The sequence below is a fragment of the Haemaphysalis longicornis genome, unplaced genomic scaffold, assembly GCF_048455015.1.
Source record: "Haemaphysalis longicornis isolate Haplotype H1 unplaced genomic scaffold, Haemaphysalis longicornis Haplotype H1 scaffold_6, whole genome shotgun sequence".
NCBI lineage: Eukaryota > Metazoa > Arthropoda > Arachnida > Ixodida > Ixodidae > Haemaphysalis > Haemaphysalis longicornis.
Genome location: NW_027526407.1, coordinates 32,560,144 through 32,573,969, shown reverse-complemented (window position 1 = coordinate 32,573,969; position 13,826 = coordinate 32,560,144). Strand labels below are relative to the sequence as shown.

Below are 13,826 nucleotides of genomic sequence, written 5' to 3'. Positions count from 1 at the left end.
AAACGTCCTTCGTTTTGGCCCACAAACAGCGCATAAATTTCGCGGGTTGGGCCAGGAAGGTCTACAAGGAGTGCTAGCGAGAACAAGCACCTTGCCTTGGACTCAGAAAAAAATATATATATACCGCAGCTTACACAAGCAGATGCGCGGCTCTTGTTTCAACACTAAATTTTCTTCAGTTACATTCAGCACATTCAAAGCGTTTTGAATTTCCTATTCATCAATCAGGGGACGGACGGTTCTGGCGATTGACCTGACGGACTCTCGGCAATCCAGGAGAGTATTGAATCGCCGACTGTCGCCTCGCCCAGTTGACAGTCGGTGAACGCCGACGCACTGTCTTCGGAGATAGGCCCACACGTCACGCACGAACAGCACAAACCACTACGCTGGCTCCGCTAATCGAAGCCCTCGACGGCGCAACTCTTCCAATCAAAGCAGAAGCGCGCGGCACTCAAAAGAACTTCAACACGACGCCGATGACACACACGCGCGCACTGGCCCTGGGTTCCAGGAAAGAGAACGGCCGCAGTTGGTTGGGTTGCCGCTGACACAGCTTTCACTACTTATTCCATCGAGTAACGGTAGCGGCGGAGAGGCAGCTGCGGGACGCCGGAGAATCAGCGCGCTGTTTGTTTCACGGCACGGGCTTCACGAGCACGGCCCGCCGCCGCGGTTAGTCCCGGCGGAGAAGGAAGACGTCGGCGGTGGTGGTGCTGGTGCTGGTGCGGCGGCGGCGGCGGCTAAAAGGCGGCCACGGCAGAGCAGCAGCAGCAGCGCGCCAAAAGGAAGTGGAGAGTGGAAGGAGACCAACGAGGGGGAATTTCCGAGTAATAACGGCCGGGGGGGAAAGGAAAAACAAGCGGCGTCGTCGGGCGACCTACAGAAGCGAGCCGCCGTAGAGCGCGCACGAGGACGGACACACGTGGGACTGAAGTAAAACGACGTCGTGGAATGGCCCGACCGGTATCACTTGCGAAGAGTTTGAAGTGTGGCATTCATAGGGCGAAGGATTTAAAGTGTGGCATGCATATGACGAAGGATTTGAAGTGTGGTATTCCTAGGGTGAAGGATTTAAAGTGTGGTATTCCTAGGGCGAAGGATTTAAAATGTGGTATCCATAAGACAAAGGATTTGAAGTGTAGCATTCATAGGGCGAAGGATTTAAAGTATGTTATCCATGAGGCGAAGGATTTAAGTGCGATATCCATAGGGCGAAGGATTTCATGTGTATCATTTATACAGCGAAGGATTTAAAGTGTGGTATCCACAGGGCGAAGGATTTGCAGTGTTGCATTCTTAGGGCGAAGTATTTAATGTGTGGTATCCAAGGGAGAAGGATTTGAAGTGCAGCATTCATAGGGCGAAGGACTCAAGTGTGGTATTCATACGACGAACGATTTAAATTATGGTATCCATAGGACGAAGGATTTGAAGTGTTGCATTCTTAGGGCGAAGGATTTAATGTGTGGTATCCAAGGGAGAAGGATTTGAAGTGTGGTATCCAAAGGCGAAGGATTTGAAGTGCGGAATCCACGAGGCCAAGGTAATGAAGTGTGGTATTCCACAGGGCGTGATCGCGTGCCTCTGCTGAGCCCTGTTCGCTGAAGTGGTGCGCAGACCCCACCGAACGCGCGACGAATGTGCGCTTTTTCTAGCTGGCCCGGGCCATCATTGGTGTAATGCCAAGAACTGCCGCTGTGGAATATCAGGATAATGGCTGTTCGAAGCGCATTAACGTGAATTTCGTGATTACGGCGCTGTACTTCCCGTGCGCGCGAACGGTCTGTGCGCACAAGCTGTTGAGAACAACGCCGGAGAGTAGCGACGCTTGAGTGGAGTTTGTAAATTGTGGTATCTAAACTTCGACACCATTCAAACAATACCAGCACTGCAGAATGACCAATTTTGTTCACATAACTTTGCGGTGATTACACTGAAAAGCGATATCTTTCGTACGTGACAACTGAGTCATTCGAAAGGCCCCAATAGATCTGATATAGGAATGAACAGTCAAATATTCTGTGCCCCATTTAGTAACAATCGGTGCCGTCAACATTGAAAAAACTGTTCCCAGAACTTGTTTTTAGAAGATAACTGGGTAACTAAACGGCTAATTTCTAACGACAATGCGAAGACATCAACAACACGTACGAAATTACTACAACCATCGGACACAACGCACCTCGACCATTGCGATGTGCCGTCCGCAAGTCACCAGCGAAATTCCTTAGAGTCCAGGACACAGGCGATAAAGATCTAAGTCCGGTTGGAGCTCAAAAACAAGGCAGTAACTCACACAACACCGAACATAAGCCGCACACAACGATACATTCGAGTATTCGCGCTTGCATCACGGATGTCCACCAGGGAAAAAAAGCCTCCATCTCAAACCAGCGTCCATTCTCACGCCTACAAGACTACGCAAAATATGGCGAACAACTGCGCTGGCACAAAAGCACGCATTTAACGCACACTCTCACACTTGTGGGGCGGAAAGAAAGACACGCGCGCACTCACACCAGAGAAACAACACGTCCGTACAACCACAGCACACGCACTGGAGCACAAATAAAGCAGCAGTGACGGCGAGAGAGTGCGTAAAAACCGGCGCCCGTACTACGCTGGAGAACCGGACTTGGAATACGGCAGCAAAACTGGCAACCCAGGAAGAACAATAAAAAAACGAAAAGCGCGCGAAAATTTCAGCGCGCGCGCGGGAAACTCGCAGCAGATAAACGGCCCGTAGGAGTCCGTATCTCGCTCTCCCGCTGTCTTGAAGGAACGGCGGCGGGGCAGAGCGGCGTCGGACTTCGAAAGCGTGCCGCGCACAACACAGAAAGAAGGCGTCGTCCGGCGGACTGGCTCACGCGGCGGGAACCCAGTTTCTCTTCGACCGGAGGAAGAGGCGACCTCCTCTCCCTCTTTCTCTCTCTTCCACGCGGGCCCGTGCGCGCGCAAGTAGTTCCGCCGTTCTGATTTGCTGCAAGGGTTAAGGTCGGTCGGTCGGAGTTGTCCTAATATGCGCGCGCGCGCCAGATCAGAAATTACGCGGGCACGTGGAGAACGGAAAGAAAAAAATGGCCGCGTATCTGCTCCTTTCGTTGCAAATATCGCCGACAGATGATATTTGCAACGAAATACATCCTTTCTCTTTCCCGCTCACCTCTCATGCTGTTCCCCTGCCGTCTACTTCAAGATAACACGCTAAACGTTTTCTAAAGCCAATTTAAATTTACCGCGTTCCACTACTCCAAGTCGGGCGTCTGGATGACAGCGCTGCCGTACGGCGGAGACGCGCGTGAATTGAGCCACCCTACTACAACGTTTATAGAACCACGTACCCTACTCCACGAGCGTTCCAAGCGTAACGTGGATATCATCTAGTGGAACCTTTCGTTGCTATTGCCGTTTGATTTCTAAAATGAGGCCAGGAGCTAATGCGGGCAACAGCAGGCGATCGTTTTCTGCCGTTGATGTAGTATTTAATTTGCTATCGAAAAAACCAAGCAACCATGAATTGTTTAATAAAGGAAGACCGCAAATATTACTCATGTATTGATTAGCTGTCTTATATTTGCGTAATGTCTTGTTCTTGTCCAACAATGTTGACAAGTATGAACGCTGACACCGGACTGAGACGTTTAGATTTGGCGGTGATCATTTCATCCGTTAATCTTTAATACGATTAGGCCATGCTCTGGGCTGTGTTGCGCGTGCGCAGTAAGATCATCCTGTCAACTGAGCCAATCATAGATCATCTAGCACAGCCCACTGGTAAAATGGTTGCTCCCAGGACGAAGAAGTTAAAAAGGTCTTATCCGCAGTTTTCGTTTCAATTTGGCCGGGTGGCTGAATCGAGTCACAGACAGACAGACATACAGACAGACAGACATTTCTGCGTTAACGTAGTCCAAGAAAGACTATAGTCTTTAAAATAACGTTGGCGAAGCTTGCACTAAGTCGCGCAAGGCTTTAACCATAGCGAAGTTGGAGGTAGCACTGAAGGACACACCACCACCCATTGTATTAGGTTTGAAATAGTTCATTTACATTTTCACTGCGGTAGTAGTAGTCACTGTCATATCCATCTACATTGTCGTCTTCCTCATGCATGACTGGCGGGCCCGGGTCCTTTTGTGCGTAGGCTTTCACATTTATCCCAAAGTAGAACGCGTCAGCCCGCGCTAGAACCGGCGGCAACCGGCTTCGCGAAGTGGGCGTCTGCAGCGCGGAAGCACGAACTGTTTTAAATGCAGAGCATTTCAGTAACTCACGATGTCACCCGCGTTGACGTCCGTAGTCGTAGTCCGCACCCCTCCCCCTACACTATATATAAAAAAAAATACTATCCGGCGCCTGGTTTCGATCCCTCGACCCTGCGGGCGGAACACAATGTACATGGTGCTCTACCCACTGCGCCACAAAGCCGACACAGAATGGGAGGCTACGAACGCGCCTTATATCCTTGATTCATTCAAACTACGCCAAGAAGCTGCTGATACAACGCATTCACTACCACCAACTCCCCAAACACTAAACGTTAACGCAATACACCCACCCCCTATGCGAAGCACTTACTCGAGTCCCCCTCGCGGGGAGATGGGCCCAATTACGATGGCAGTGCAACGCCGGCACGTGCGGGGAGAAAAGAACAAAGAGAACAGAACTCCCGCTGGCGCAGTTTCAGGCAGGGGGCGCGCGAGCACTGCGAAGGCGGGAAATTTGAATTGCATGGGGTGGTAGCAATGAGCGGATAACGGCGCTACAGCCCATTATGGCGAATCACTGCTCTGCATTTCCGACAGCTTACACGTTGAGTGGAACGGCTTTAATTTTCTCTTGATCTTTTTTTGCGAGCGCCACGCGCAAGCATGGTCGACGCCGGACGCTCATCGTAAAACGCGTGCTCACGAGCGCGGTAAACTGTGGAAGCTACTATGACTCGGAGTTATGAGATGACGCCGCACACATTACGGCCAGCAACAGAAGCTCCGCTGTTAAAAATAGTGGCCAAGAAAAACGAGTAATTCGACATTTCCTTGCTTCTGTTGTGTTTTGACGGCCAGGCTAAGTTACACCCGAGCCGGATTTCGCCGAAACGCGGTCGCGTCGGCAAGGCGGGCACCGACTGCAACGTTTGAGTTTGTTTTTGTCTGGGGTTTTGTTTTTCATAACGACGCACGACGCAGCTGCGGCACCGATGCACGCGAAAAGCACGAAAGCCGCGGCCCACGGAGCTGCCGATGGAACAAGAGGGCAATGATACGTGCGCGAGACCGGAATAATTAGCATTTTTAATTACCGAAGCGCGATCGGCACATTAATTAGGAACTTGCGGTTTGAGCCGCCTGCTGCGGCCTGACACTTTTATGCAAATGCATAATATATCGGACACAGTCACATACGGGAAGTAACCCGCCCATCTCTCCCGCTAAAAGACATTGTTGTTCGAAAAAATTGGGCAGATAAAAATATTTCCGAGTACAGCTTTGAAGGTTGCGATCAAAATTAGGCTTTCGCTGTGCGCCCTGCCAACGCGACCGGATGTCCTTGGGGCGGGACCCTCGCGAATAACTAGATTAAAATTTATTTGAGCAGATTACAATTCTGGACAGAATAGAGAACACTGTGACCAGGGAACTGGCATAAGCATTTTATACCAAGAAAAAAGAACCAGCTGTGCATCAGCGATATGTCTGTGCTCCTGCGGGGCAAGATTGCCTTTTAAAAGCTCTTCCAATGTACGCAATACTACATTTCGTCTAAAGTACCGACTGCGCATGCACCCCGCTATCAATAGCTGTGTTTTTATTTTCGAAGATGTTCTCAATAATCTAATAGTGACAGCTTTTCTCACCACGCTTTTTTTGGGTCCGTTTTGGAACATGCTTATCTCCTCAGGACATACTGTGTACTATTTACACATAGCTAGAACACGGACCGATAAATCAAATTTCTGTAAAATGATTCATTGATTGATTGATTGATTGTAGGGTTTAACGCGCCGACGCAACGCAGGCGATGAGGCGCGCCGTTGTGGAGGGCTCCGGATTAATTTCGACCACCTGGCGATCTTTATCGTGCGCCGAAATCTCGTACACACGGGCGTTTTTGGTTTTCTCCTCCATCAGAAAACCGGCCGCCGCGGTCCGGAATCGAACCCGCGTCCTCGTGGTGAGCAGCACAACGCCTTAGCCACTGAGCCACCGCGGCGGGCATTCTGTACAATGTAAAACATTATAAACACGAATGGCTAACCGCTGGACATTAAAAAAAAAAAAACGCTCGCAAAATACACGCACACCGACACATACTAAATTCATTTCGACCACACCTCGGCGCCCCATAAGCCTTGCCGCGATACTCTACGAAGTAAACTCGAGTTGCAACTCCACACACATCGCCCACCGAGCGAGGCAGGAAATTTGCTACGCCCATTTCGACGCACCATTTCCCCCAGAGGTCCTTATTGATCACGGGTCAACATATCGTTCGTAACGTTGCTTGGGAAGCCGCCGTTGCTCGCTTTGAGTGGCAAAAAAAAAAAGGGACTACGAGATACACTGCGACAAGGCGGACGCCAAACGAGGAGGGAAGTGCGGTACCGTGCAACGTGCTCGCCAGAAATCGCGTTGCTGCCTGTACAGGATGCTCCACCGCAAGCACGTGCGTCGCGAAAGAAAGCCAGCTTCGTGGAGGAAGGAGACAGATCTGAATGTAGCCAAAATAGACCTGAAAGGCAACACTTCGAAGAAAAAAATTGCCGCAGCTCGAATTAGTTAGTCGTGCAAGGTTGCAGAAACAGCATAGTTGGCGGACCCGCTCCCTTCGTCGGAGAGCCGACTTTGCACCTCACATGGGTTTCCGAACTTGCAGCTGAAAGTTCTCCATGAATGGCGAGCCGGTACATTTTGAGGACGGCCTTTCACATCTTTCCCAATGTGGACCGCGTTAGCGCGCGCTTAAACTCGCGGCAACAGGCTCCGCGAACTCGGCGCCTGTAGCTAAGAACTCGGCGTCTGTGCCCCCCATTTCAGGTGCGAACGCACGTGAACTGGCGGGAGAACCGCACGCGAGAGGTCACGCCACGAACGCTGGGCAGGGCGTTCTCGAAGGTCGAGCTGACCGACGCCGGACGAGGCGCACGTGCACGTGCGGCCGGTATTTTTTCTCCTTATTTTATCGTGGTAACGATGTAAACCTGAACTAAAAGCTTAAACAGCTATAGTGTTAAATGTCTCAGTGGCCAAGAAATAGGCACCCGAGGCACATGGTTGCGTGTGGCTTCTGCGTCTGGATGCCTCGAATATGAACTGCAGCCGGCGCTTAGACCACGGGTCACCGTCACACCGAAATTCTTCACGCCTCCATCACGCCGAAAAGAAATTCCCCAAAATGAGGAATCGTTTTTTTTTTTTTTTTTCGGGACTCCTGCTATAAGGCGACTTTCCTTTCTAACCACTCGCTCAGTTTGCAAAGACTACCCTGAAACTTTTTTTTTTCCAAAAGCGAGCGCTGATTCGCGTTTTTATCGGAAATTCTACTATAAGGCGATTTTCCTCGTAACTGACCACTGGCTCAGTTTGCAAATACTCTCCCCGTAATTTTTCTTTATAGCAGCGAGCGCTGATTCGTTTCTTTTTTGGGAATTCTACTATAAGGCGATTTTCTTAACTTACCACCGGCTGGGTCCCCGAGGACCCTCCTAGCAATTTTCTTTCCAGCAGCGAGCACTGATTCGTTTTTTTTTTTTTTTTTTTTTGATATTCTACTCCAAGCCGATTCTCCCACTTAACTGAAACCCTGCTCAGTCCGCGAGGACTTCCCGAGTAATTTTCTTTCCAGCAGCGACGACTGGAAGCAGTAACACTGCTCAAAAGATTGCCAATTACTGCCCACCATTTTTCTATCCCCTCTCGCCTCCGGCTAATTCGAGAAGAGAGCAGCAAAGGCGCGCCACGCGCAAGGCAGCAAATGGTGTCACGGGGACGCCGCTGCCTTCCTCCGAGCCCGTTTCGTGGGAGGCAGGCGAGCCCCATTAAAACTAACGTTAACGCCAGCGGCGAGCTCGGTAATCGGAGCGCCCCAATGCGCGCTGATCCCGCCCCTGGCGAAGCTCGGGCGATGGCGAAATTCCGAGAGTGCTACGGGTCAGCCCGGGCAACGCCTACACGAGTACGCCCGCGGCTGTGGTCGTAAAGTCGCGAAAGTTCCAAGTACGCAGTGGAAACTTGTAGCGAACCATTAGAAGCTGCAGGATACGGTCCGTTATAATCTCCATGAACCGGTGCCTCAACGAGAGGCTCACGTGATCACAACCCCATGGAACTTACTAAGTTATGACCCACGGCCTTAAAAAGCCCCATGCACCGCTACGAAAGGTTTCATAAATTCATAGGAATGTTCCTTACGGCCTAGTTTGCTTCTTCTAGGAATACACATTCATTCTTTACCGAGATAAAGAAACAAGAAAAACATCTAGATGGCGATGGCTGTCTAGCAAGCGAGAATCTTTTGTATTCATTTCAGTGCAGAAGTGACATATTTCTACAATAATCAAACTAGGCCGTTGGGAACATTGGTGTGCACTTGTAAAGCTTTTCGTATTGGTGCACGATGATTTTTTTTAAGTCTGCGGTCATGAAAAAGTAACTCCATTAGGAATGTTGACAGGTAAGTATCCCTTAAAGGGGCCATAAAGACAAATACAATCATGTCCAATTTGAAAGAACAAGGCTCTGGCAACTCACTCAGTCCGATTCCACACACGAAACCCCTTTTAAACCTAAACAACTTAATAAATACTGAAAAAGTTCAAATTTCCGCGCTACAATGATGTAGTGTAGGCAGGAGCGACGTAAAGCGGCCAGCACCGTGAACATAGCAAACAGGGCCAGCACCGTGAACATAGCAAACACGGCCAGCACCGTGAACATAGCAAACAGTATATTAACTGGACGATAGAGGGCACCTATAGGTGTTATTCTGTGAAAAGTTTAGCTGTCAATTTCTTCACTTGGTAACACTGAAATGGTTACGGACACGGCGCGTCTTGTGCCACTACGGCCACACACCGAAGAAAAAAACTCCCCCCACCTAAGGGAGTTTGAAGAAGGGGATCGTGCGGAAATGCGAATGCATTGGGTGCACCGATGAGTGCGCTGCGGCAAGCAGTAACGGAGAGAGGCGTGCGCTCCACTGCATTTATATACATTTTCCGAGCGAAGCGAGCGGAGAGAGGGTACGCGGAGGAGAGAGAGACCCGCGCAACACGCCCGCCCCGCGCGCGAGCTCTCTCTCCCGCCGAGCTCCGCGATTCGAGCGCCCTCACACGCCCGAGCGCGCTCCTCCTCTCCACTCACTCTCCGCTACTCCGCCCGAGCTCCGCGATGCGAGCGCCCTCACACGCCCGAGCGCGCTCCTCCTCTCCCCTTGCCCTCCGCTACTCCCGCCCGAGCTACCACCTGCTCCGGTTGCTAGGCACGCCACAGCTGTTGCTAGGGGCGAGGAGGAGCGCGGAGAGATAACACCTGCGGGCGCACGCCGACGGAGCACGACAACCCCCGACTAAGAAATGCATTCGCATTTACGACGACGACGACGAAGGCAGAACTACGAGGCGCGCGCTCACGTGCGCTCGCGCTGGAGGAATGCAGGCGCACGCCGACGGAGCACGACAACCCCCGACTAAGAAATGCATTCGCATTTAAAAAATAACACCGGCGTTCGTCGTCTGCTCCGTTTCAACCCGATTCTCAACGGTGGTGTCAACAGAGTTGTGGTTAATCGTACTCACATTGGAGTCGAGGCATTACTTTACGTTCGGCGGGCTAGAGCTTGGAATTTCCAACCAATATCATGCGCTTAGCACGAACAATTACCGCCATCCCGCGGAGCCCGACGTAACCAGTGACGGCGCACTCACATGGTTGCCTGCATGTGTGCCTGACTATTGAATACAGGCTATAATGTGGCATTGATGTGTATTTGTTGCCGCACCTTGTTTCTAAACTCACGTAATCTTCCATTTATTCAGCAAAAGTTTACAGATTTACGCCATACACGTTAAGCTCGAAACCAAAAACATCGCACCCGCATCAGGGCCACCAACGAATTACTGCCATGACGTTACACATGCTTGCGGTGTAGTTTATTGCCATACCAAACTTCGACTTCTTTTGCCAATCGTTTATGGTTACAACCGACACTGTTTGTTGACGCAGCTTATATAATTGTTAAATGCGCTCGCAATACGCTAATCTCAAACCTGCGAAGGTGCCAGTACAGTACGTCACAACCGATGGCTCCACTTTTGAATGCGCATTCACGCGAAACAAAGGTGCATGTAAAAATAGATTAAAAAAACTCAATATCGCTTAATAGTATAGAGCAGAGTAATAGAGTAATAGACGACGCTTATGTCTGCACCAAATGCCGACGAATTCCTTCCTTCCTTCCCGTTTTAATCACGTACTGTATGACGTCACAAGTGGCGACAGTAACGAAACGGTGCCCGGTGTGTTTTCGGTGCGCCTGCAACTTCATGCGATAGTTTTTTTCCCTTGGTAAATCTTTGGCCAACTTTAAGAAAATCCATTTCCCTGGTTCGCTACTTATCACAAATCGTCAAGTGGGATTAGATGCGCTCTTAGATGAAAATAGATGAGAAGAGGGTTCTTAGATGAAAACAGATGTGCTCTTCATACTTGCGACAGCAATTAAAAAACACGCATTGAAAACAATGTTTTGACCCCAAAAATACAAAAAGCCCTTTCACCCGAACCTAGACCTCGTGGCGGCATTCCATGAGGTTCAACAGTAACGGAAGGTTGTAAATGGCGCGCGAGCCGTCTAAAACCGCGGGAAAATTGAATTGGACTTGAGCGAACCTCGCCGTGTTTATCTTACGAAGAGCGAGACGGGCAGGAAAGAGAAGAGAGGGATTTACGTGGCAGGGGCAGCAGAAGGCTATCGTCTTTCGACGACATTTTCCGCGAAGTGAGCAAATATTCGGCTAATTTTTCGCACTCTATTAAAGGGATGTTTACCACCTTGGAACGGTGCATCTGCAAATCAGATACAATGTTCATTCAGCAGGAATTACTTTGACCTTCACCTTGAACGTACCTTCGAGCCAAAGGCCAGAGTAATCGGCCCCGATTTTTCCTTATCTGCGAGACCCCGGAAAGCAGCGGCTCAGCGGACCTGAAGATTGACACGACCGAGAAATGAGTCGAGATACGAACTGAGGTCTTCGGAACAGCGCAGCCAACTTACGACGTTTGATTAATAACAGCATGCTGATATTGCTTCCAAAATGAGGAGTCGTCGAAACGTGGCCTCCACCAAAACATTTTTGCATTCAAGTGCGAATCACTGACAATATTTAAAGGCCACAAAAAAGACCTAGCAAGGAAATGACACTTCAAAAAGGGAGCAACACTAACTATTTTGGCGGTCGCGCAATATAATGCAGAGATTTCTGAACAAAAAAAAAAATAAAAAACGGGATTTTTTTAAAACTGGAATCTCAAAAACCCCGAAAAATAGGCACTGCAACAGCAAAAAAATAATTCTATTAGACCGGAAAATTCCGTTAGAAGCCCTGAAATATTAACTTGGAATCCCCGAAAAAATTTAGAAAGGCCGGAAAATTATTTTAGAAGCGCCGGAAAATGAATTTAGAAGCTGCAGAGAGAGCACCGGAAATTTACCTTCGAAGCAACGAAAAATAATTAAGAAGCTACGAAAATTTAGTCTAGAAGCTCTGGAATGTGAATGTAGAAGTGCCGGAAAATGGATTAAAAAGCTCCGGACAATAATTTAGAAGCCCGTAAAATGAATTTACAGGCCCTGAGAAACAAACTTATAAACCCCGAAAAACGAATTTAGAAGCTCCGGAAAATGAATTTAGAAGCCCCAAAACAGGGATTTCTAGGGCTCCGGAAAACGCATTTTTATTAAAAGCCCACGAAAACGGATTTCGAAGCCCCAGAAAACAGAGAAACTCCGCAAAACAGCTGCCCTAAATATTTCCCAGCGGCTTCGCAAAACCCGAACGCTGCTCCGCTGCGCTACGAAGCGTCGAATTACGTTTCTCATCCTTCCTCGGCCCTGGGGCCTGGGCCCCCATTTAAAATAAGCGTCGTGCCATCATTTCGATACCTTTCGCTCGCGTACTGAAGAACGAGGATGCGCAGGCCTGTCTCCAACGACACAGGCCCACGAAACCGAAACTTGAATGCGAACGGCCAGAAAAACAAACAAACAAACAAAAAAAAGCTTTAGGTGGCCAAAGTATGAACGGCGCAAATATGGAAAACGGCATTCTCGGCCCCACAAGGCCACTTTCTCCGCTTTCCGAGTTTGCCGCCTAAATTAGAGCCCACGTCCGAAATCTCGCAGTAAACACAGACGGGACACATTGGGCCTCGACAGATCCGCTGCGTAATCAGAGACAGCATAGTACTATATATATATATATATATATATATATATATATATATATATATATATATATATATATATATATATATATATAGTAAGGAAATGAGGGGCTCATTGAGGAAATACAGAAAGATAGGTCAGCAGTCTACAACGCCAAAGGAGGCATAGGGGTGTGGTTAGGCTCTTTTCTTTTTCACTATGGTTAATGAAGTAAACATTTTTTTTAAATATACAGAAGAAAGAAAGAAAGAAAAAACACGCGCCCAGAGTGGGGACCGAACCCACGCCTTTCGATTACATGTCGAATGCCTTACCAATTCGGCTATCTGGGCGACTGTGTTCTCCTTCACTTTCTGGGCTATTTATATTTTTACTAGAAGTTTATCTGACGCTTGAGGGTGGTAGCCAGCGCCACTCTGACTACACGGGGAGAAGGGGAGCTTCTTTTCAACCCCCGGGGCGTGACTCGAACGCCTACAGCCTGTCATGAGCGGGTTACTGGTGGGAAGCCCTCTTATGCTACCTAGGCATCAAGGCTGCCAGAACCGAGACCCTCGCTAGGCTTTCGCAGAATAATATAGTAAGGATCAATCAACCACCCGGTGGTTGATAAGAAGGTCCCCTTCTCCCCGTGTAGTCAGAGTGGCGCTGGCTACCACCCTCAAGCGTCAGATACACTTCTAGTAAATATAAATAGCCCACTTTTACGAGCCACGTTAAAATCAGCGAAAGAGCGTGAAGTCGAGAACTGTATACGACTCCGGCCACATGCAGCAAAGCAGGGGTCAGGAACGCGTGTTTGCGAGAGGCAGCTAGCCAGCAGGACGTACCCGGGCGAGTCCTTGGAGAGTCCTTGCGTGGCCAGCACGATGTCGGAGAAGGACGGGAAGGCCTCCTGGCCATCCAGGCTGCCCTGCGCGGACTCCGTCTCGGGCCGCTCCAACATGAAGCTGGTCTTCTTCAGCGGAGCCTGCGAAGGAGGACAGAGAAAGGAAGCGGCACGACGTTAACGGACGCTGCACTTCTAAATTAGACACCGCGAACGCAGGAAAACCCCGATACATTACACCAGTACCGTGAAAGCCGCCTCCATTACCCGTCCCCCCACCCCTTCCTCAACGCCTGCGACGCCCGACTGTGTGGTACAGCAGACTCCAGACTCAAACATATGTACCACTACATACGCTTACAATCCCAACTTCCCAACGTGCCATACTTTCAATTATGGGCCTGCGCCCACCACCCGAATGCCCCTCCTTCCCCCGACCCGGAGTAGTGCCAGTGCCGGCTAACCGGCTCTCAGCTCGAGACTCGGGAACGCCGTCACGGCCTGCACCAACGTCAAGGTGTTGATGGGTGCGCAATGAAACCCTTGC

At 49.7% G+C, this 13,826-nt stretch overlaps 1 protein-coding gene across 7 annotated transcripts in view; it reads right to left on the bottom strand.

Moving 5' to 3' along the window:
• LOC144142445 (uncharacterized) overlaps window positions 1-13,826 on the bottom strand; it is a 289,522-nt gene that overhangs the window by 50,279 nt on the left and 225,417 nt on the right. For all 7 annotated transcript variants that reach the window (XM_077673956.1, XM_077673962.1, XM_077673955.1 and 4 more), the window contains exon 27: window positions 13,281-13,420. In XM_077673956.1, the coding sequence (XP_077530082.1) occupies window positions 13,281-13,420 (140 nt within the window). The remainder of the gene's footprint in view (window positions 1-13,280; window positions 13,421-13,826) is intronic.